Here is a 21,671-nt window from a genome sequence, read left to right as displayed (position 1 = left end):
AGAACACTGATCTGGTTCATGTTATTAAAAGGGCAGTGTAGGCCGGGTGCGGTGGCTCACGCCTGTAATCCCAGCACTTTGGAAGGCTGAGGTGGGCGGATCATGATGTCAGGAGTTCGAGACCAGCCTGGCCAACATGGTGAAACCCCATCTCTACTAAAAATACAAAAAATATGGCCAGGCGCGGTGGCTCAAGCCTGTAATCCCAGCACTTTGGGAGGCCGAGACGGGTGGATCACGAGGTCAGGAGTTCGAGACCATCCTGGCTAACACCGTGAAACCCCGTCTCTACTAAAAAAATACAAAAAAAGCTAGCCGGGTGAGGTGGCTGGTGCCTGTAGTCCCAGCTACTCGGGAGGCTGAGGCAGGAGAATGGCGTAAACCCGGGAGGCGGCGCTTGCCGTGAGCTGAGATCCGGCCACTGCACTCCAGCCTGGGCGACAGAGCGAGACTCTGTCTCAAAAAAAAAAAAATTAGCCAGGTGTGGTGGTGCAGGCCTGTAATCCCAGCTACTTGGGAGGCTGAGGCAGGAGGATCACTTGAACCCTGGAGGCAGATGTTGCAGTGAGCTGAGATCGCCCCACTATACTCCAGCCTGTGTGACAGAGAGAGACTCCGTCTCAGAAACAAAACAAACCAACAAAAAAGGGCAGTGTAGTGCCTGAGCCAAGAGAGCATTGCCAGGGCAGGGGCAGGGGCAGGGGCAGGGGCAGGGGTAGAAGCTGAGAGACTGAGATTGCTGAGCCCACAGGCGCAGTGGCAACCCTGGAGGGGCTGCCTGTGGGCTGATCCACACTTGGCTCCGCGCAGGGCTCCGGGCAGTTGTGGGCACTGGGTCCCAACGGTTTAGAGCCCTGACGCTGTCTCATGCTTTTGTGCAGCGACCCCTACAGTACTTGCTAGAAATAAGACGTGGCATGAGTGCCTGCAGGTGGGCTCCTGTGCTTCCAAGAGCTGAATGGGATTGAATTTCCTAACCGTTTTACGTGCACCCTGTAGATAGATGGAGGACTTTGCTGTTTCTTCAGACAAGCAGGGCTGTGACTCACAGGCCGGAGAGCACCACCTCTGAGTGCTGGCGGAGCCTCACCAAGATCAGGGTTTGCAGAGTCTTGCCTGCACCTAGATGCACTTTAAAATCACAGAGAGCCTTCGAGTTTTCTGGAGGTGGGCAGTGGGGGGATTGCACAAAACCCCTGTGTTGTTCGGGCGTGCCTGTTGATTGGAGAGCTTTGTACCTGTAGCTGGAGGCAGTCACTGCTGCTCAGGGCCGGGTGATCACCATTAGAGTCATGAGGTCTCCATCCTCTGTTAGTGATACTTGCAAAGGAAGTGACACCTTAATCCTTGGCTGTGATGTTGAAGTAGTTAATCAAACTCTGAGTTTATGAAAGAAGCATGGGGGACGGTGGGAGGAGCTAGTCTCCCTCCCCCAAAACTCCAGCCATCTCTAGGGTACAGTGGTGGCTTTGTTGGTGGCAGGGTGGGTCTGGGGAAGTAAGAGAATGAAGGTGTGGGAGGTGGAAGGACCATGGTAACCTGCCTCCTTGAGTGGAGGGAGACCCACCCTGCCATTGCCTTAGCCACGCCCAGCCCAGCCAGCCCTGAAATCCGGGATGTTCTGTGCCATGTTGCCTCGTGGCTTCAGACAGCAAGTGCCATGACAGTCTTCCTTGGGATGAGTCTCTCCACCGGATGTGCAGGAGTGAGGTTCTACTGCCCAGAGTGACCCAGAAGAGTCTGAATCTCACAGCCTCCTCTAGGCACCGAAGAGAACAATGTTCTTTAGTTGGGCCGACTGAGTTTACATGTGAAGGGCCACCTGACTGGAAGAAAAGCTGAGGAAGGAAATAGCATGTTAGGGCTACCCTTGAAAATGCAGTGATGTATATTCAGCAGCGTGTGTCGTTCTGTGAGCACAAATGCATAGAACTGTGGATTCTGAACATTCAAGAAGAGCTGCACTTTTCTGAGTTTCATAAACATGTGAACTTGTTTAAGAAAAGGGGATGGGTGGAGTTTCAAGTATGGCACATGTTTTAACAAATAAAAAATTTGTCCCAGCACTTTGGGAGGCCAAAGCAGGAGGATCGCTTGAGCCCAGGAGTTCAAGACCAGCCTGGCAACATAGCAAGACCCTGTCTCTTAGCTGGGCGTGGTGGCGTACACTGGTAGCTCTAGCTACTTGGGAGGCTGAGGTGGGAGAGTCACTTGAGCCCAGGAGTTGGACGCTGCAGTGAGCTGTGATTGCACCACTGCACTCCAGCCTAGGCAACAGAAGGAGGTTCCGTCTAAAAAAAAAAAAATTATAATAATTCTGTAGCCCTCTCTTCATTGGTGAATGAATGTGTGAGGATAGAATTTGAGGGGACTTGATTTTATGGCCTCCTTTGGTCCCCCAAGATAAAATACTCTGCAGCTGGGAAGATAATGGGTTCAGGTGAGCTGCTGTTGTATGTGAAGCCTCGTGGTAAAGGGACCTGGCCCTGCGTGCTGGAATCAGCATAAAGAGCAGTCAGGTGCGCCTGTGAGCAAGGCAGGTGCTGTGACTCAGACTTGAGTAAACACGAAGTATGAGTTCAACCCAGAAAACTGCTCTCTCTTGGGTTTTGCAAACTTTTCAGAAATAAATCACTAACTTTAGAAAGCTTTGGTACGAGAACCTTGAAGAGTTTCTGGTGTTTTCTTTCCCGCCTGCACCCTAGCATCACTGTCCTGGTAACCGGGGCCAAGTGGCTGTCGGTGCTGGAAGAGAAGGCCATGAAGCCGGGTGAGTGTGCCTCTTTAATATTCATTCCCCGTACTGCCAATCAAGGAAATTAAATCCATCCTATTTCCTGCTTGCACGTGAGGCTTCAGGCACTGGGTTTAGTTTTAATCTTTTTTTTTTTTTTTTTTTTTGAGACGGAGTCTCCCTCTATCGCCCAGGCTGGAGTGCAGTGGCCGGATCTCAGCTCACTGCAAGCTCCGCCTCCCGGGTTTACGCCATTCTCCTGCCTCAGCCTCCCGAGTAGCTGGGACTACAGGCGCCCGCCACCTCGCCCGGCTAGTTTTTTGTATTTTTTAGTAGAGACGGGGTTTCACGGTGTTAGCCAGGATGGTCTCGATCTCCTGACCTCGTGATCCACCCGTCTCGGCCTCCCAAAGTGCTGGGATGACAGGCTTGAGCCACCGCGCCCGGCCAGTTTTAATCTTTTGGTGATTCTTCGCCCCAGTGGAACCCACAGTCTTCAGATGCTCCACACGATCCTGTCCACTGGCTCCCCACTGAAAGCCCAGAGCTACGAGTATGTCTACAGGTGCATCAAGAGCAGCATCCTCCTGGGCTCCATCTCAGGTACGGCCCCGGGGGGACGGTTCTTCCAGCCATCCCTGTCGGCCCCATAAGTATGCACACCTCTGCCCAGTGCTTGGATTCATCCCAAGGACACGGTCCGCTGGGCAGCCAGTACACACAGTGCCTTCTCATTATCTGAGGCAGTGATGCTCCGCGAAGTCACTGTGAACTCTGAGTCAGCCCATACGGAACCCTTGCTCCTGGGGGAAATACATTTATATACACACACCTCTCACATCGATTATAGTCTTAAAATCCAAAACAAGACATCTTGGTAGGTTCTATATTTTTTATCTTGGGAAAGAGAAAATGCAGTTCAGAAGCATTCAGTGACTTGCCCAAGGCCACCCCACTGTCAGATGCTAGAGCTGGGATGCCAAGCCCGGGAACAGGGCACCCTAAGCCACCCTGCCCCGGTCTCCTGCGTGTGAGAGCGAAGCAGGGAGGCTGTATCGCCTCGTGTGACCTCGGTGGGAATGTGCCTGGGTGACTTCGGGTTTTCACTGCTCTGCAGTGTCTGAGAGTGACTGCAGAAGCTCCAGATGATAGATCTGGAGGCTACACGTACATTTTAGTGAGTAGGCAAATTCCCAAAAACAGAATCCGCAAATAGTGAGAATCCAATGTATGGAAGGACAAATATTGCAACATTGTTTATATAAGTAAAAAATAGACGCTACCTGTATGCCCAGCAGAAGGAAATTGATTGAATAATTTAGGGCACATTCTTAATTTATGCAGCCATTAGAAGTGAAGAAATACACTGATGGACATTGAAACATGGTCATGATGAGTGAAAAAATCAGATTGCAGAATTACAAGGTGCGGTCATTTTTGCAGGTGAAAAACAGGAATATATGGATGTGTACATGCACACTCGGGTGTATAATATGGGTGTATTATATGTAGATTCCAAGTGAAAAAAAAATTTTTTTTTTTTTGAGACAGAGTCTAGCGCTGTCAGCCAGGTTGAAGTGCAGTGGGTGCGATCTCAGCTCACTGCAACCTCTACCCCCTGGGTTCAAGCAGTTCTCATGCCCCAACCTCCCACGTAGCTGGGATTACAGGCATGTGCCACCATGCTCAGCTAATTTTTCTATATTTTTAATAGAAATGGGGTTTCACCATGTTGGTCAGGCTGGTCTCGAACTCCTGACCTCAGGTGATCCACCCACCTTGGCCTCCCAAAGTGCTGGGATTATAAGCGTGAGCCACTGTGTCTGGCCCCCAAGTGCATTTTTCTCATAACTTTTTTCTTAACATAAAGTCGTGCTTTAGAACATGGTTCCTACACGTGGTAAAAAAAATTCAGAGTTCACAAAGGTACCCTCATTGCTGCCGTCCTCCTTCCCCAGGGAAGCCGATGTCATTTCCTTCAGAGATGTTCTGTGCGTAGGTGAGCGTGTGTGCTTGAGTGTGTGTTTGCGAGTGTGTGTAAATGGGGTGAGAGCACCCCCTTTTTACACAGATGTAGTTTAGAGTACACACCTCAATCCCCCTTCACGTGACTTAAGAGTTGATTCCTTTGCTGCCCATAGAAATCTTTGAGTCACTTTTTGTTTTTTTTTTTTTAAAGACAGGGTTTTGCTTTGTTGCCCAGGCTGGAGTGCACAGTGACGTGATCATGGCTCACTGCAGCCTCCACCTCCCAGGCTTAAGTGATCCTCCCACCTCAGCCTCCTGAATAGCTAGGAACATAGGTGTATGCCACCATGCTCAGCTGTGTTTTTTATTTTTTGTAGAGATGGGGTTCCACCATGTTGCCCGGGCTGTTCTTGAACTCTTAAGCTCAAGTGATCCTCCCACCTTGGCCTCCCAAAGTGATGGGATTACAGGCATGAGCCACCGTGCCTGGCCTGGGTCACTTTTATTTTTTTTGTTTTACACATTTGTAGTTCTGATTTTTCTCCTTGTGATTTAAAAACATACTCTCAAAGCACCTCTTGAAGAGATGCCATTTGCCTGAAGCCTGAGGCCGACCCCCCAACCTTCCTCCCCACCGTTGGTTCCTCAGCCTGAGATGGGGGGTCTGAGACATTCCCACCAGCGGGGAGAGCAGCAGGAGGTCAGGAGCCCTGCTCAGATCTCGATGGTGGCAGAAACGAACGGGACTCACTCATTTTCTTGGGACACGTCAGTCAGTGACATGAAATGGCAGAGAAGACATCACATTTTATTCACTGCCTGAAGAAAGAAAGAAAATCACACTCCACGGTCTTGGAGCTGGGAACTTTTTTTTCTTTTTTCTTTCTTTTTTTTTTTGAGACAGAATCTTGCTCTGTCGCCCAGGCTGAAGTGCAGTGGTACAGTCTTGGCTCACTGCAACCTCTGCCTCATGGGTTCCAGTGATTCTTGTGCCTCAGTCTCCTGAGTAGGTGGATTTACAGGCACGCGCCACCACGCCCGGCTAATTTTTTGTATTTTTAGTAGAGATGGGGTCTCGCCATGTCACCCAGGCTTGTCTCGAACTCCTGAGCTCACGCAATCCGCCCACCTTGGCCTCCTAATGTGCTAGGATTATAGGCGTGAGCCACTGCGCCCGGCCACATTTCTGTTTTTCCAACCATTAAGTCCACGTAAACCATGGCACTCAAGCCTTCCCATGTCATGGGTCTGCCTAGGCAGTGCCTGCCAGGTGGCTATCACAGGCAAAGCTTCCATTTCCTACCATCCTGAGTCTTGAATTTCAGCATGACCACAGGAGGTCATTCGCTTCGCGGATCCTCTAGCAGGAAGGCTCGGCCAAAACGTCAAATACCAGATGTGGGGGGTTCATTCCAAATTCCGTATCGCGCCTCCCACTGCTCCCTGCAAAGAAGCCCCACCTGTCTGGATGTCGCAGTGTGTGTCTGGGAGACTAGATACTTGTCGTCTTGGCACTTTCTCCTTTGTTGCTCACTAATTTAATGCAATTTGTCTTGGGCTTCTGAAGTTTGAATCTCTCTTTGCCATTGCTTACAGGAGGCACCGACATCATCTCCTGCTTCATGGGCCACAATTTTTCTCTTCCTGTGTATAAAGGGGAGATTCAGGCCCGGAACCTGGGCATGGCCGTGGAGGCGTGGAACGAGGAAGGTGATGGCTCCGCCAACTGTTTATCTTTCTGTGATTAGGCATGAGTTGGGAGCTTGGGAGCACTCGGATGTGTCACTTTGCTTGGTGAGAGTTCTCCAAAACAGCCCTCGGAGGGGAGGCCCGTCACTTGCATTGTGATGTCCTTTCCCCGCAGCTTGGCTTAACACCCACCGGGCTCCTGATCCCCAGTCCCTGAGAGATCAGGGTCGAGCTGGAGGACAGGTGGAGACCTGTGCGCTCAGGAATGGCGGGCAGGTGGGTGGTCACTGCCCTGCATCTGAACCCTGGTGCTGGATACACAGGCAGCCGCCAGCTCTGAGCTTCTGAGAACCTGGTCATTAAAGGAATAGTCTCCCGGTGTTCCGGGCCTGGCAGCTAGAAATCCAGCTGTGCTAGGAGGGGTGAGCAGGGCTCAGTGCAGCTGCTCTGCAGAGCAATGTGGGAGTAGTCAGTGAAGCTGAAGATGGATACGTGCCCTGTGATCTGGGAATTCCACTCCTGGAAGACTTACTTGTGATACATGCAAGAATGTTTGTAGCCCCATGATTCGTAACAGAAAACAAAATTGGGAACAATAGAAATGTCCATCCTTGGGAGGAAGAAACTCTGTGATCACAGGTGGAGAAGGACTAAGTGGTGAATATGAATGAACCACAGCGAGTCCTAGTAGCCCGAACGAGCCACCCAGATGTCATGCTGAGTGAGCACAGGAAGACGCGGGACACAGAAGGACAGTGTGCATGTGTTCAGAGGCATGCAGAGTGATGACATATGCTATTCAGGGATGCGTGTGGATGGAGCCGAAATGTTAACACACATGGGAATAACAAATCACTACATCCCAGATAGCAATTTTGGGGAGCACACAGGGAGGGGACTCCATCTGGGAGGAATGCATTATTAGGCTACCATGACAGGTGTGTGGGTGTGGACCATCTCTGTACCTTTGTAATTGTCTGAAGTATTGCATAATAAGAAATAGCTTAAGAAAGAGAGAGAGACAAGCCAGGGTGTGTGGCTGTGGTGTGCGTTGGGCTTATTTTTAATTCTCCCATACCAGGAAAGGCGGTCTGGGGAGAGAGCGGCGAGCTGGTGTGTACTAAGCCGATCCCTTGCCAGCCCACACACTTCTGGAATGATGAGAATGGCAACAAGTACAGGAAGGCGTATTTCTCCAAATTCCCAGGTCGGTTGGAGAGATGCAGAAAGAGCTGCCTAGCCTCTGCCTTGCCTGGGCCTTCTATGTCTAATTCTGTACCCTTGTCCCTCCCCTCCCATCCTGCCCCTCCCGTCTTCCTTCCCCCACCACCAGGGCTTGGAGAAGCTGCTTATAGCTCATTCTGCCAGTGGGGCGATAATGAATTTTTGGTCAATATCTTGTTGTCTTCAGCTTGAAGCTATCGTGTGCAACTGTAATCTGGTTTAGTTGAATCTCAGCTACCTCTGCCCAGAGCCTCTTGGCTCCAGCCCCTGCTGCTGGGAGCTGGCGCGAGCCTCTGGTTTGCATGTGGGAGGGTGGAGGGTGCAGGGCCCATTCGCTGAAACAGGGTGATGCTTGCCTGTTCAAGAGGAATGGCATGTGGAAGTGGTGTCTGGCTCGGGTCTCTTCCTTCATGTCTCTCACCATCATCCAGTCCTCATGGAGATGCTAGAGGAAGAGCGCTTTTGCGGTGGAAGGATTTACAACCCGACATGTCACTCTCACATAGACTGACACCCTTGGGTGTCATCTTTTGAGTGGTGCCTTGCCCCAAAGCAGGGAAGTCTTTTATTTAAAGCACTGATTCCTGCCTTCCTGTAATCTTATTTCATAAGCAGTCTCGAGTTATTGCTGCTGTATAATTCATCGTTTAGCAAGCCTTCTGTTCCAGAGTTATTTATACTCAGTACTTGCTTTCTGTAGTCTCTCAAAAGGTAATCTGGTTTAGCACAGACCACGTATGGAGAATCAGAAAGCGGCAAGTGGTAGGATTTGCCAGGGATCCTTCCTGCCTTGCGTGTTTTCGTGTCACCGTAAAAGCCATTGTGCCTGGAATAGCGCCTTTCTGCAGCAGCGTGGGGCATCCCCCCAGGGGTGGCTCAGCCTCCACTGCATACCTGCTGCACCTGTGCCCCACCTTGGCTCCTGCTGTGAGCAGCTGTGTAGACAGACGAATGCAGAAAAGCAAGAGTGGATGTAGAGAAACACTCTTCAGATGACCCTAAAGAGGAGGGCAGGAGCTCCTGCCTTGGGAGGAGAGGCCAAAAGGATTAGAATCTCAGCTTGAGGATCCATCTAAGAAATGACTGCCCTTCATCTTCTGTAACATTGCTCTTTGAAAACTCTTTTCTGTCATTTTTTTTTTTGTCACATGTGCAAGGGTTCATGTGATAGATGTCTCTCAGGATTAATTTCAGGATAATCTCTTTGAAACTGACATTCTTGGAGAAGACAAGTACTTTGTGATGTGTTGTATTTCCATTTTTGCCTTGGCTGCCAGGAAACTCAGAGCTGAAATCATTGCTTTGTTTTTGTAGTCCTCTTACCTTTAGAGTAAGATTTTGCTTCTCTTTAAATAATCCTATCATGAAGTCAGTTTTACAGGTCGCTTCCTCTGATACTTCCTAGATGTAGGTGAGAGAGATGAATAAATATGGAAAGACAAAGGCAGATCAGATAATGAGATCTGAAGCTGTTTATCATGGACAGGGTGAACACAGGCTACATTTAGACCATTCCTCAAGCACCAGCGTTGAGAGAGTCCTGGGCTGTATAGGAAATGGCGTGATGGCAAAACCAAGCAACAAAAGCAAGCCTTCCTTTCCACAACTGGGAGTAAGTTTATGGACATTGTTACCTTAAAAAATGATGCCAGGTGAAAATGTAAACAGGCCATGTGCTGGTATGGAAAGATACCCAGGAACTTAGTAAGTGAAAATGAGAGTTTAAGAACAGAGGACATAGCATCCCTTTGGTGTAAATTTTTATTTTTATTTATTTATTTATTTATTTTAGAGACAGGGTCTCCGTCTGGCCCCAGGCTGGAGTGCAGTGGTGTGATCTCGGCTCACTGCAGCCTTGATCTCCAGGGCTCAAAGGGTCCTCCTGCCTCAGCCTCCTAAGTAGCTGGGACTACAGGTGTGTGCTACCATGCCTGGTTAATTTTTGTATTTTTTGTAGAGATGAGGTCTCTCTATTTTGCCCAGGCTGGTCTCGAACTCTGGAGCTCAAGCAATCTTCCCGCCTCGGCCTCCTCAAGTGCCGGGATTACTAGCATGAGCCACCACACCCAGCCTTGTGTAAATTTTAAAAGGGAAGTATATATGTGTGATTGTGTGAATAAATGAATAATGGGTGTGAATAAGGGCTTATATGAGTGGTGAGATGATGAGTCCATTTTGGTTTTCTTTATGGCTTTTTATTTTTTTGAGACAGCGTCTCACTCTGTTGCCCAGGGCTGGGGTGCAGTGGCACGATCTCGGCTTCTCCTGCTTCAGCCTCCTGAGTAGCTGGGATTACAGGTGCACGCCACCACACCTGGCTAATTTTTGTATTTTTAGTAGAGATGGGGTTTCACTATGTTAGCCAGGCTGGTCTCGAACTCCTGATCTTGTGATCCATCCACCTCGGCCTCCCAAAGTGCTGGGATTAATAGGCATGAGCCACCATGCCTAGCCACTTTTTGTTACTTTTAAAAACTTAATATTTTAAAAGAAAGTAAAAGGAGACTTAAGATTTAGGTCGTTGCAGATGCCACATTCCAAACAGGCCTGGTCTGTTATCGGCAGTCACCTGTTCCCACCGTATTTCCACTTTCTCCTCAGCTCCCAGGAGACTCAGAGCTGAAGTCAGTGCCTTGAAGAATGAGAATGATCTAAATCTGTTCAGTCCGCTGTAGAAAGGAAGACATTGCTTCTGTAGCTTTATTTTGCCATCACGCCACTTCCTTTGTGGTGCCCTGGAGCCAGCCACTAGTGGATTCCTCCTCTCAGGTAGGCTTTGCAAGGGATCAAAGTGGGCGAAGTTTCCACAAAAGAACTTTTCTTCAGGGTGGATTTACATCTTCCTTTTTCTCTGCATTTCCGGGGTCTCAGTAATTAGGGCACAGTACTACAAATGGCCCTAAAACCCAGAAATTTCCCATCCAGTTCAAGGGAGATCTGACTCCAGGCAAACAAGACTATATGTTGCTGCTGGCACCAAAGTTCCAGGGTGAGGCAGGATTCCCAGGTGAGCAGCACAGGCTTGCAGCTCTCATCTTCCAGGGCTGCCGCTCATAAACTCAGTTTGCTGAGTAGCCATGCAGATGTGTTCCTGCAGAACCCGGCATATCAATTGCAAGCCTAGGAGTGGGTTTGTTTTTGTTTTTCCTTATTTGTGTATGTGAATCTTTTAAAAGTCCAATGAGAAGAATTGGTTTCGTTCTCTAGCTTGGGGAGGTGGGAGGAAAGACCTGAAGGCCTGCAATTCTCTTTTTTTGCATCGGAATAACTAGCTTAGGTCTCATTTCATTCTCTTCGGCTGCCTCCCAGGGACCGTGCACAGTCCCCTTGGCCTTCGTTCCCGTAGAAGGCTTGGTTGTGGCTTGTGGCAGTGTCTCCATGATGTCACATGAACGCGTGAATAGACTAGGTAGCTGTTGAGTCATAAGCTGTTTGGGTTAGCGCTTGCCTCAGAGTGGAGAAGTGCTGGAGAAGTGTCTCGAGATTTGGAGGGGAGGAGATGCCTTCTGAGGTTGCGGCTCGTCAGTGAAGACACGTCGAGATTTGGGAGTGAGATGCCTTTTGAGGCTGCCACCCATCAGTGAAGACACGGAAGTTGGCCGCTTTACTGTTTTCCCTTCCCAGATCGCAGGAAATCTCTGGGGCGTTATTGCAGGAGGCCAGCCTGCTGCTGAGGCAGATGACTTCCGGCATTGCAAAGCGGCAGAGATGCACTTTTGATTACGGCCAGCCAGTTCCCCTCAGTGTGGCTGATCAAGGGCTGGGCGTGGGTGTCGGCAGCAGGAGGCCCCCAGCTGGTTAACTGCTCCCTTGGTGACTCTCAGATGCGTGGCTTCTCTTCACTGTTTGGCGCCTGGGTAGAGGATGTGGCAAAGGAACCTCTCTCCTCAGATGCTGCATCCAAAGCTGGGGTTTGATCCCTTTGGTCGATCAGCTTCACGGCGCCACCCCAGCGCGCGAGCCTTCTCTGAACAGCTGCACACGTGGCCACTCATGTGGCCTGCTGACACTGTGTTGCTGTCACCCCTGGCTCTTTCCTCTTCCCCCGCCTTCATCCCCTGGGTTTTACCTGCTAATCAGCTCTCTGCACATGTGGCTGATGCTTTGGTTCAAGCCTGCGTGACTGGGACTGGTGCAGTAGCCTCCTTCCTGGTCATGGGCTTGTGTATTCCATTCCAAGATCTGGCCCCAACCTCTGCACACTCTGTGCCCGCCGCTGCCCCTGGCCACTCTTGCTTCCCAAGACGTGGCTCATTCTTTCCTGTGCTACACTCAGGGTTGTCTCCAGACACTCCTGTTGACCCCCAGTGGCCTGGCTGAGCTTGGTCCCGCCCTCTGTGAATTCCCGGGTCCTTGCTGGTGCCCAAGGAGCTGCGTTACTCCTTGCCAGCTGTGTCAGAGCTGCCCAGGCAGCAGTCCCCCAGAGGGCATGTTCCTTGAAGCAGGAACAGTCTGGCTTCCTTCTGCCCCCAGCCCCACGCCAGACCTGCCTCTGGGCCCCAGTTATGTCTGTGGACCCGCACCCAGAGTCTGTCCACGCAGCCTGTCACGGCCCCTTCTTCTCGGGGTGACCGGGCACCTCTGCTGTCCTTGCAGGTATCTGGGCTCATGGCGACTACTGCAGAATCAACCCCAAGACTGGGGGCATCATCATGCTTGGCCGGAGGTAAGGGCTGCGGAGTCGGCCTCTCTTCCCTGCAGCCTCACCTTCTGGAGGCATGGGGGTGGAGGAGGAGGTGCTTTCTGTAGAAGTCAGTGCCTTCCTGGGCACCCCACTCCACTCCAGCATCAGGGTGTCCACACCTCTCACACCCACTGGCTGGTGCGCCATGTTTCCCCACCCCTGTGCCCAAGCACACACTGCCCCTGGGCCTGAAGACCACCTCCGAGGAAGCATTTTCTGCTCAGTCTGCGACGTGGCTGACTGTCCCCCATCTTGGACCCTTCCTGTGTCATTCCTGGGGTGGGGCATCCCTGTGCCAGCTTCCTTCCCAAGGGCTAGGTCTGGGCATGATCCACGTTTCCCTGCCCTGTGATGCGGTTCTCAGGTAGGGGGTGTCAGGGTGGGGGTCCCACAGCAAAGGCACAGCAGTGTCCACACCCGCAATGGGGGACACGTGTGCAGGTGGGAAGGGAGCAAGGTGACAGATGTTCCTGCACAGAGGTGCCTCCCTCGATGTCGAGCTTTAACCTGAGAGGGAGAAAGAGCCGGGTGGCAGGGCAAGGAGCTGGGGAGGGGAGTGTCCATGACGTGTCCATGTGGAATGGAGAGGGGGTGACCGCCCTCCCATGGGACCCCTGGGACTTGCCTCACTCCAGAGCTGCAGTGTGGCCCTGACCTCTTGTCTCTTTCCAGTGACGGCACACTCAACCCCAATGGGGTGCGGTTCGGCAGCTCGGAAATCTATAACATTGGTACGTGCTTCCCCTCCCTGAGTGTCTCCAGTTTTTTTTTCTTCAATTTTTTTTTTTTTTTTTGAGACAGAGTCTTACTCTCTTACACAGGCTGGAGTGCAGTGGCGTGATCTCAGCTCACTGCAGCCTCCGCCTCCTGGGCTCAAGCAATCCTCTTACCTTGGCCTCCCGAGTAGCTGGGTCTACAGGCGTGCACCACTATGCCCAGCTAATTTTTGTATTTTTTGTAGAGATGAGGTTTTGCCCTGTTGGCCAGGCTGGTCTACTCCTGAGCTCAAGTAATCAACCCACTTCGGCCTCCCAAAGTGCTGGAATTATAGGTGTGAGCCAATGTGCCCGGCTACCTGCCTCCATTTTTGGGAGGCCAACAGGGTCTCACTCTGTTGTCCAGGCTGGGGGGCAGTGGCGCAACCATAGCTCACTGCAGCCTCGACCTCCTGGGCTCAGGCGATCCTCCTGCCTCAGCTTCCCAAGTAGCTATGTCTACAGGCATGTGCCACCATGCCTAACTTAGTTTTTAATTTTTTGTAGAGACAAAGTCTCCCTATGTTGTCCAGGCTGGTCTCAATCTCCTGAACTTAAGTGATCCTCCCACATCAGCCTCCCAGAGTGCTGGGATTACAGGCGTGAGCCACCAAGCCCGGTCCTCTTTTTTATCTTGCATTAACTTCTCATTAAGTAAGGCCCACATCTGGCCTCCTGGTAGAACATCACCCATCCTGCCAAAGCTGAAGCTGTGTCTGCCTCCCCAGTGATGGGTTTTCTTCCACTTGTGAAATGGCTTCCTCAGCAAATGTCCCTCCAGGACACTCCTCCTGGGTGGGCTGGGAGAACACAGGCATCCCTGGTGGGCCTGGGACACCCAGCTTGCCCCTCCTGCTCGGCCAGGTTGTTGTGAGGCTCGACCCCGCACTGAGGGGCCCCCTGTGTGAACGTGCGCCCCTCCCCTGTCTCCACAGTGGAATCCTTCGAGGAGGTGGAGGACAGCCTGTGTGTCCCCCAGTATAACAAGTACAGGGAGGAGAGGGTGATCCTCTTCCTGAAGATGGCTTCCGGGCACGCCTTCCAGCCTGACTTGGTTAAGAGGATCCGTGACGCCATCCGCGTGGGCTTGTCTGCGCGACACGTGCCCAGCCTCATCCTGGAAACCAAGGGCATCCCGGTATGGCCATCTCCCGCCAGCGAGGAGACCGCAGCCATCGCCCCACGAGCCCACACGTTGAGGGGAGCTTACATCTGAGCAGCTTGCTGGTGCTTTATATATCGTTTGTCCACGTTGCCTAGCAACGCCATCCTCTCCCTGCCATCCTTTTTCCTACCCTTCCTAAGACTGCATTTAAAGCAGCTTCTGCTAAGTACCCATGTTCGGAGGGTTAGGGGGCCCAGCCCTGCAGGTCCAACTGGCTTCTCCCTGCTAACCTGTGGTTTTAGTGTATTCTCAAAATTTTTAATGAGAACATTAATTTTAACTTTTTATTTTTTATTTTATTTTTTTGAAACTGAGTCTCTGTCACCCAGGCTGGAATGCAATGGCTCAATCTCAGCTCACTGCAACCTCTGCTTCCCAGGTTCAAGCAGTTCTCCTGCCTCAGCCTCCTGAGTAGCTGGTACCGGGGACTGCAGTCGCATGCCAGCATGGCTGGCTAATTTTTGTATTCTTAGTAGAGAGGAGGTTTTGCCATGTTGGACAGGCTAGTTTCAAACTCCTTACCTCAAGTGATCCGCCCACCTCAGCCTCCCAAAGCTCTGGGATTACAGGCATGTGCCACTCTACCCAGCCAATTTTAATTTTTTAAAGTGCTGCTGGGAAGCGTTGCTCTTGCCTTTTAAGTTCTTCCGGTACATACAAGACTTGACTCTTTTTAGAGGCAGGTCTTCTGAAGGCTGTGTCGTCATCCCCCAGCCCCTGGCCCCAGTACACTCTGCTTCGATTCTAAGTCATGGAGGAGGAGGTTCACCCAGAGTGGATCACAGCTTTCATTTGCATTGCTTACAAAACGGGTGCCCTGCAAGCTGACAGAAGCTGTTCTGTGTGTGTATGTGTGTGTGTGTGTGTGTGTGTGTGTATGCACACAACAATTTAAACAGACAGTGGCAGGCTGTATTTGAAGCCTACGGAATGGCTGTTCATGAAGGAGAAGATGGGAGCAGACACTCACTGGGTTCCCAGGGGAAGCTGACTTTGTTGTTGCCCAGAGTAGGGCTGAGTCTGTGAGGTATCACCAGAGACAGGGTTTACCAGGAGACGCTGCTTCCTGGAGAATGTTGAAATATGCGATGCCGTTGACTTTGAAACCCATAGATCATTCTCTTCGCCTTAAAAGTTATTTCAGCATCTTCAAAACAACCTGTCCAGGAGTGGGGGCTGGGAAGAGCGCTTGTAGCACAGCCACGGCGTGCAATCCCTGACCATCCCTGGAAGGCTGACTCCCACTCGAGACTCTGTTCTTTCTCCTCCCAGCGACTGTCCACATCTGCGCTGACTCCCACTCGGGACCCTGTTCCTCTTCCTCCCGGCGCCTGTCCACATCTGCGCTGACTCCCACTCGGGACCTTGTTCCTCCTCCTCCTGGCGCCTGTCCACATCTGCGCTGACTCCCACTCGGGACCCTGTTCCTCCTCCTCCCGGCGCCTGTCCACATCTGTGCTGACTCCCACTCGGGACCCTGTTCCTCGTCCTCCCGGCGCCTGTCCACATCTGCACTGACTCCCACTCGGGATCCCTGTTCCTCCTCCCGGCGCCTGTCCACATCTGCACTGACTCCCACTCGGGACCCTGTTCCTCTTCCTCCTGGCGCCTGTCCACATCTGCGCTGACTCCCACTCGGGACCCTTATTCCTCCTCCTCCCGGCGCCTGTCCACATCTGCGCTGACTCCCACTCGGGACCCTGTTCCTCCTGGCACCTGTCCACATCTGCGCTGACTCCCACTCGGGACCCTTATACCTCCTCCTCCCAGCACCTGTCCACATCTGCACTGACTCCCACTCGGGACCCTGTTCCTCCTCCTGCTGGCGCCTGTCCACATCTGCAGTGTTGGTTCCCTTTTGTGGTGTCCACACGTTTCCTTTGCGTTCTGGTTTTGTGTGGGAAAAGCCCTGCAGCTTGGGGCTTTTTCTTTCTCTCTTTTTTCATCTTTTTTTCTTTTTTTTTGGTTGGTGACTCTTGGTGGCTCTCTGTGGGGACGCTGGTGCTCTCCAAGAAGGTACTTCTTGAATCAGTGACCCTTATTGTCTTTTCCTGATGTGGGTCTAAGGTTTTCCTTTGGTGAATCAGTGCTGTCTCATCTGGAACATTTTAGGGAACTGGAATTTGAATTTGTCCCCTTGGCTTTATATTATTGAAAAAGAACTTGGGTCTTTTGCTGCCAGAACAGTTATTACCAAACCATATCTGATCACGAGGGTAGTGGAACGATTTATTCTGAAGCGCGAAAACTCAGCACGTTTCTTTCCCTGGTCGTCCTGGCTTTTGTGGGCCTGCGGCCAGGGCTCCCAGCGGGGTTCTGGTCCCTTTTTCTCCCCAGATAGGGGCTTCTCCTGGGTCCATTTGGGAAGTCTTTGGGAGGGTTCCTCCAGATTTTGGAAAGCCCTTTTATCTTCAAGCCCTCGTGGCAGGCTTAGGAGAGGATTTACCTCTTTTGTTGCTGAGCTAGGGAGGGGCCCAGCATCCACAGGGAGGTGACATGGCGTGGCCCCAGCCTGCCCATTCGGGAACTGGACCCACTTCAGGGTCAGAAGAGGACAACTGAGGTCTCATCTGCAAAGTCCCAGGGCCTTGCTGAGGCAGGAGAGCCTGTTGCAGGTCTGACCCTTCACATGGTGCTTGTGGGGAGTGGGCTACCCTCCCCTCACCACCCCGAGAATAGCCTAAGCCTGAGGCGCATCCGAGCGGTGGGAATAAGTGGCGGCCCATCTCTGTCTCTGCGTGGAGAGACACTGCCGCTTCTGTTCCCTGGGAAGCCAGTGTCATTTTCAGCATTTAAGGGGTTCCTGGCGAGTGCTCAGGAGAGATCTGGGCCCAGAGCCAGCCCCACTCCTCGTGTTGAGTAAGACCGGTCCTGTCTCTGGCCTGTGACATGAGGAGAGGAGCCCCTCACCTGCCCGCCACAGCTCAGGGTGGTGATGCGGCACTAATGGAGTGAGCGGCCCTGGGGGACTAGGGAGGCTCTGGCCGGCGCAGTCCTTGCTGCCAGCCTTCACAGCGGGTCCTCTGAGGGTCTTTATGCATAGGGGCTCTGTCACTTAGCCCTGGCCCCCCCTCTGCCCCTGAGGCATGACTTTGGGCAACTCAGCATCCAAGCCTCAGTTTCCCCATCTCTAAGATGGGTTGACAACAGAGCCTCCCTGGTGGGTGCCGTGGGCCACAGGGTGCCCAGAACGCAGTCCCCATGCCTCGGTTTCTGTGCTACCTCCGCTCCCCATCAGCCTTCATTCAGAATAGGTCTGCATGCCCTGCAAAGCCCTTCCACACACCTGATCTCAGTTGCTCTCTTGTGCAAAAGTCAGAGAGGCTTTCCCTGCATTTCCTGTTTGAACAATGTCCTGGCCTCCATCTTTAGCTTTGACAGTGTTTGCCATGGGGTGACTGAGGGTGAGTTCTTGTGTATGTTCACATCTTTCTGTGTGGAGCAGAGGCCACTTGAGGACAGGAACCTTGTGGGTTTACCTCCTTTTCTTCGGAGCTCAGCTGACTGCCTGGCAAACGGCAGGTGCTTTTGGTGTCTGGTGAGTGAATGGGGCGTGGGGAGCTGGTCCTCTGAGCCTAGTGAGGTGGGACAAGCTTGTCTTCCTCACACCCATCTTACAGATGAGGAAACCCAGAGAGATGAGGGGTCCTGCCCAAGGAAGTGGTGTCCATAGTCAGCTCCGCCTTCTGCTCACCCAGAATAAAGACCTGGGGACCCTGGGAGGGTCATGGCCAAGTGGAATGGACTCCTGGCATTTGAGGGCTTCCCACCTGTAGCCCTCAGACAGCCATGGCTGTCCCAAGTTCAGCTGGCCTTTGCTTGGGTCATGGCTGGGATGTCTGGCTCTTCCTGACAGGAGGCTGCTGGGCTCCTGTCTACCTGGGGAGGCCTCGTGCAGGAGCTGGTTGGGGGGCAGGGGGACGGCAGCTTCTTCCTTTCTCTTTCCCTTTCCTCTACCTTTCCCCTCTCCCCAGAGGAAACAGTAGCAGGATTTCTTTTAAGAGGATGCTGCTGTATTTGGCCAGTGGGTGGAAGGTGGCGGTATTAGCTCCTGTGAGCTGCACGTGGACCCCTGCGTGAAGTGTAGCGGGGCACAGAGCAGGCGAGACGTTTGCGTCTCACGGTGGGAGGGCCAGCGACACCACATGAAGTGACAGGCAGGCCCTCGGAAGGAAGTCGACTCTTAGATCCTTAATTAGTTCACACGTCGACTGAATTTTTCAAGTGAATGAATTTTAATTATATCTCAGGTCAAAAAAAAAAATGCGCCAGTGATCGAGGGCTCGGGCAGGGGAGCGTTACTGGGCTCTGTTGCTCCTGAAGTTTCCTAGCCCACAACACACCAACACTGCCAAGGGCTCATTTGGATTCAAGGTGAAATACATGTGCCATGAATCTTAGAGGGAGCTCTGAGTGTTTGGAAAGGGCCCGACTGTGAGAAAAAGGAATGCACCGTCCCGTGCAGCTGGCTGGCTCCGAGGAGGAGGAGTCCTTGGTACTGTGAGGACGCTCTTGCCTCTAGTTCTAGGAAGCTGGGCCACTTCTGAAGTCATGGCAATAACTGGTCTTTATCATAGAATAACATGTGATAAAATATATAGAGAAGTATGAAAAAGTATAAATAAAAGTAAAATCATAAAACATAGTAGCTAGGCGCTTGTGAAGCTGTGCGTGCCCTGACTGATTCACCCTGACTCACAGCCCTGCAGCCTCAGTGCTGGCACCCCCCGTTTCCTTCAAGGAAATGAACTCAGGTGCAGGAATTCACCCAGCATCGCCCAGATGGGGTGGCAGAAGCCACGTCTTCCCTGAGAACTTTCTTGCCCAGGGTGCCTGCTGGGATTTAGGAATGATCTATGCCTGCATTTTTATCCTGGTCAGGCAGACCCTGAACCCTGAGAGACACTCTCTTTGTATATTCCCATCTGGAATATTCACTGCTGCGGTCAGTGGGGTGTCTGGAGGGCCCTCTCGAGGCCATCTTGGATGTGACACGTGGCGGGTCCCAACGGGGTCCAGTGGAGTGTGCAGCGTTAGAAAAATGAACATGCTCGTGGTGACCTCTGGGCATCTTTGAAATAGCCTCACTTTCTCAACAGCCATGCCAGTGGCAGCGTGGGGGCGGGGGGCGGGGTTTGGAGGGGGTTAGCGTTGGGTTTCAGCACCGGGCCTCAAAATCGCCTTTCAGCACTTTGGGAGGCCGAGACGGGCGGATCACGAGGTCAGGAGATCGAGACCATCCTGGCTAACACGGTGAAACCCCGTCTCTACTAAAAAAAAAAATACAAAAAATTAGCGGGGCGAGGTGGCGGCGCCTGTAGTCCCAGCTACTCGGGAGGCTGAGGCGAGAGAATGGCGTAAACCCGGGAGGCGGAGCTTGCAGTGAGCTGAGATCCGGCCACTGCACTCCAGCCTGGGCGACAGAGCGAGACTCCGTCTCAAAAAAAAAAAAAAAAAATTGCCTTTCAGAACAGGTTTTATCCCCCACACACAGAGGGGACAGTGGTCAGTTCAGCGTACTCCGGTGCATGTTTGCAGACCTGGTGGGAGGAGGGGCATCTTGGAGCTGAGACCCATTTGCTCTTGGCGCTCCAGGTGGAGCTGGGCCTTTGGGGCCTGGATATACCCAGGGCTGTGGATTCTCCCCGCTTCAGGTTTAAATGCCGTTTCTTGTTTTTCTACCTTTCCCTCTCAGTATACGCTCAATGGCAAGAAAGTGGAAGTTGCCGTCAAACAGATCATCGCTGGAAAAGCTGTGGAGCAAGGAGGTGCTTTCTCGAACCCTGAGACCCTGGATCTGTACCGGGACATCCCTGAGCTGCAGGGCTTCTGAGTCGGACTGGCTGGCGTGTCACTCAGCTGTACCTGTGTGTACTGTTACTTGTGTGTGCTCAAGAAATTACATAGAAACCTACAGCTGTTGTAAAAGGCTGTTTGCACCAAGTGTTCCGTAGGCTTGGGGAGGGATCGTTTCTCTGTTTTGTCGTTAAATCTGGTGGGTACCTGGATCTTCCACGCGCTGGAGCGGGATTCTGGCCTTCAGAGACAGGGAGTGTCTGGGCTGCACATGTGGCACCGTGGCGAGTGTGTGTCTTTGCACACACAGTGCAGTGGGAACGGTGGGGCTGGTTGGTGCTGAGGACAGACACACTCCTGAGCCAAGGTCTTGGCTTCGACCTCCCCCTCCCGTCGTCCCATTTTGCTCTGTGAGGGTGCAAATCCCTTTCTTCCCTTCCCGTCTCAGGCTCTCCTGTTTTCCCTCAGGGTCCAGCATACTTTTGAGTTTTAGCTGTTACAAAGGAACCCCTGTGACTTGACACAACTTTTCACAGCTGCTGTTAGGACCAGCGGTCTGGGTGCTCGTGTGTCTGTGTCATGGATGGAATGTAGGCCCTGGAGGACCGTGCAACTAGAGCGCACTTCCGGGCCAGCTTCCCTCCAAGGAACGAGTGGATTTCATGCAGGATCTCTTTATTGCACAGACTCTGAATGGCGTTACATGTTTCTAATGTGACTTAGGCGTGTGAAGCAGCGGGTGTCCACCCGTGTTCCTCATGGGTGCGCCCTCCAGCCGTGAGCCCAGGCAGCGCGGTCACCGAGGGTCCTCCTCACCAGGAACCGTATCCCTGCGCTGCCTCCGCCTGAGAGTCGCTAGGGGGTTCCTGTCGAGATCATGTCATCAGCACCCCACCCCTAAGTCGAGTCACGGGTTTCCATAGCCAGGCAGTTGGTATGTATCATTCAGTTCAGCATATGAACTTATATCTGTAATCTGATGTTCATTTTTGTATATTTTGAAACTGAGCACAATGAAATCCTTTCTTGAATCGTTTTCCTTTTGGATTATAAAAATACGGGGTAAAGTGCTATGATGAATTTTATGCAATAAATATATACAGGTGTGCGCGTGCACCCCCAATGCGTGTGCAGTGTGCTTGTGTAAAGTTCTCTCCGAAGGGGGAGACTGCATCTGCGTGTGTGAGGCTGGTGGTGCTTGTGCGCCCGCCAACAGCTGTGCCCTGGCGTTGTGTGGTTCGAATTGTTGGGGGCACTTCCCAGGGCCCTGGTACTTACCCACATTCCCTTGTGACCAACTGGCCGAGCGCTGCTCCATGTGAAGCCAGCACCCTGGGCCCCCTCCACCCTGAGACTCCCCAACACCCCGCGCCAGCCAGGTTTCTGGGCGTCAGCTCCTTTCTTGTCATCGCAAGAGCTGCATGTCACTTGGTTGTGTGGCTGCATGCCATGGAATCCAGGCTTGGCCCAGCAGCGTTTTCGGCTCTCACGTCACAGGAAGTTGGAGGCAGTCCATTCTCCTGGGGGCCAGGCAGCGACTCCACAGTGCAGCAGTCCTGGCTCCTGTCTGTTGCACTCTGCTGTCCTCAGGATGTGGCAGTCATCATCTTGGCCCTGGGTGGCTGCCCCACCTCTAGTCTTTCATCTGTGCTCTAG

At 52.3% G+C, this 21,671-nt stretch overlaps 1 protein-coding gene across 1 annotated transcript in view; it reads left to right on the top strand.

Moving 5' to 3' along the window:
* AACS (acetoacetyl-CoA synthetase) overlaps window positions 1-21,138 on the top strand; it is a 77,167-nt gene extending 56,029 nt beyond the window's left edge. Inside the window, exons 11-18 of the mRNA XM_033220125.1 lie at window positions 2,706-2,774; window positions 3,216-3,337; window positions 6,299-6,412; window positions 7,473-7,598; window positions 12,212-12,281; window positions 12,972-13,030; window positions 13,990-14,192; window positions 19,915-21,138. Coding sequence (XP_033076016.1) covers window positions 2,706-2,774; window positions 3,216-3,337; window positions 6,299-6,412; window positions 7,473-7,598; window positions 12,212-12,281; window positions 12,972-13,030; window positions 13,990-14,192; window positions 19,915-20,052 — 901 coding nt within the window. The 3' untranslated portion in view covers window positions 20,053-21,138. The remainder of the gene's footprint in view (window positions 1-2,705; window positions 2,775-3,215; window positions 3,338-6,298; window positions 6,413-7,472; window positions 7,599-12,211; window positions 12,282-12,971; window positions 13,031-13,989; window positions 14,193-19,914) is intronic.
* Window positions 21,139-21,671: the final 533 nt, after the last annotated feature.

Source organism: Trachypithecus francoisi, unplaced genomic scaffold (assembly GCF_009764315.1).
Source record: "Trachypithecus francoisi isolate TF-2019V2 unplaced genomic scaffold, Tfra_2.0 Lachesis_group11, whole genome shotgun sequence".
In the NCBI taxonomy this organism is placed as follows: domain Eukaryota; kingdom Metazoa; phylum Chordata; class Mammalia; order Primates; family Cercopithecidae; genus Trachypithecus; species Trachypithecus francoisi.
Note: the sequence above shows the minus strand (reverse complement) of the source record. Positions and strands in the feature narration are given on the sequence as shown.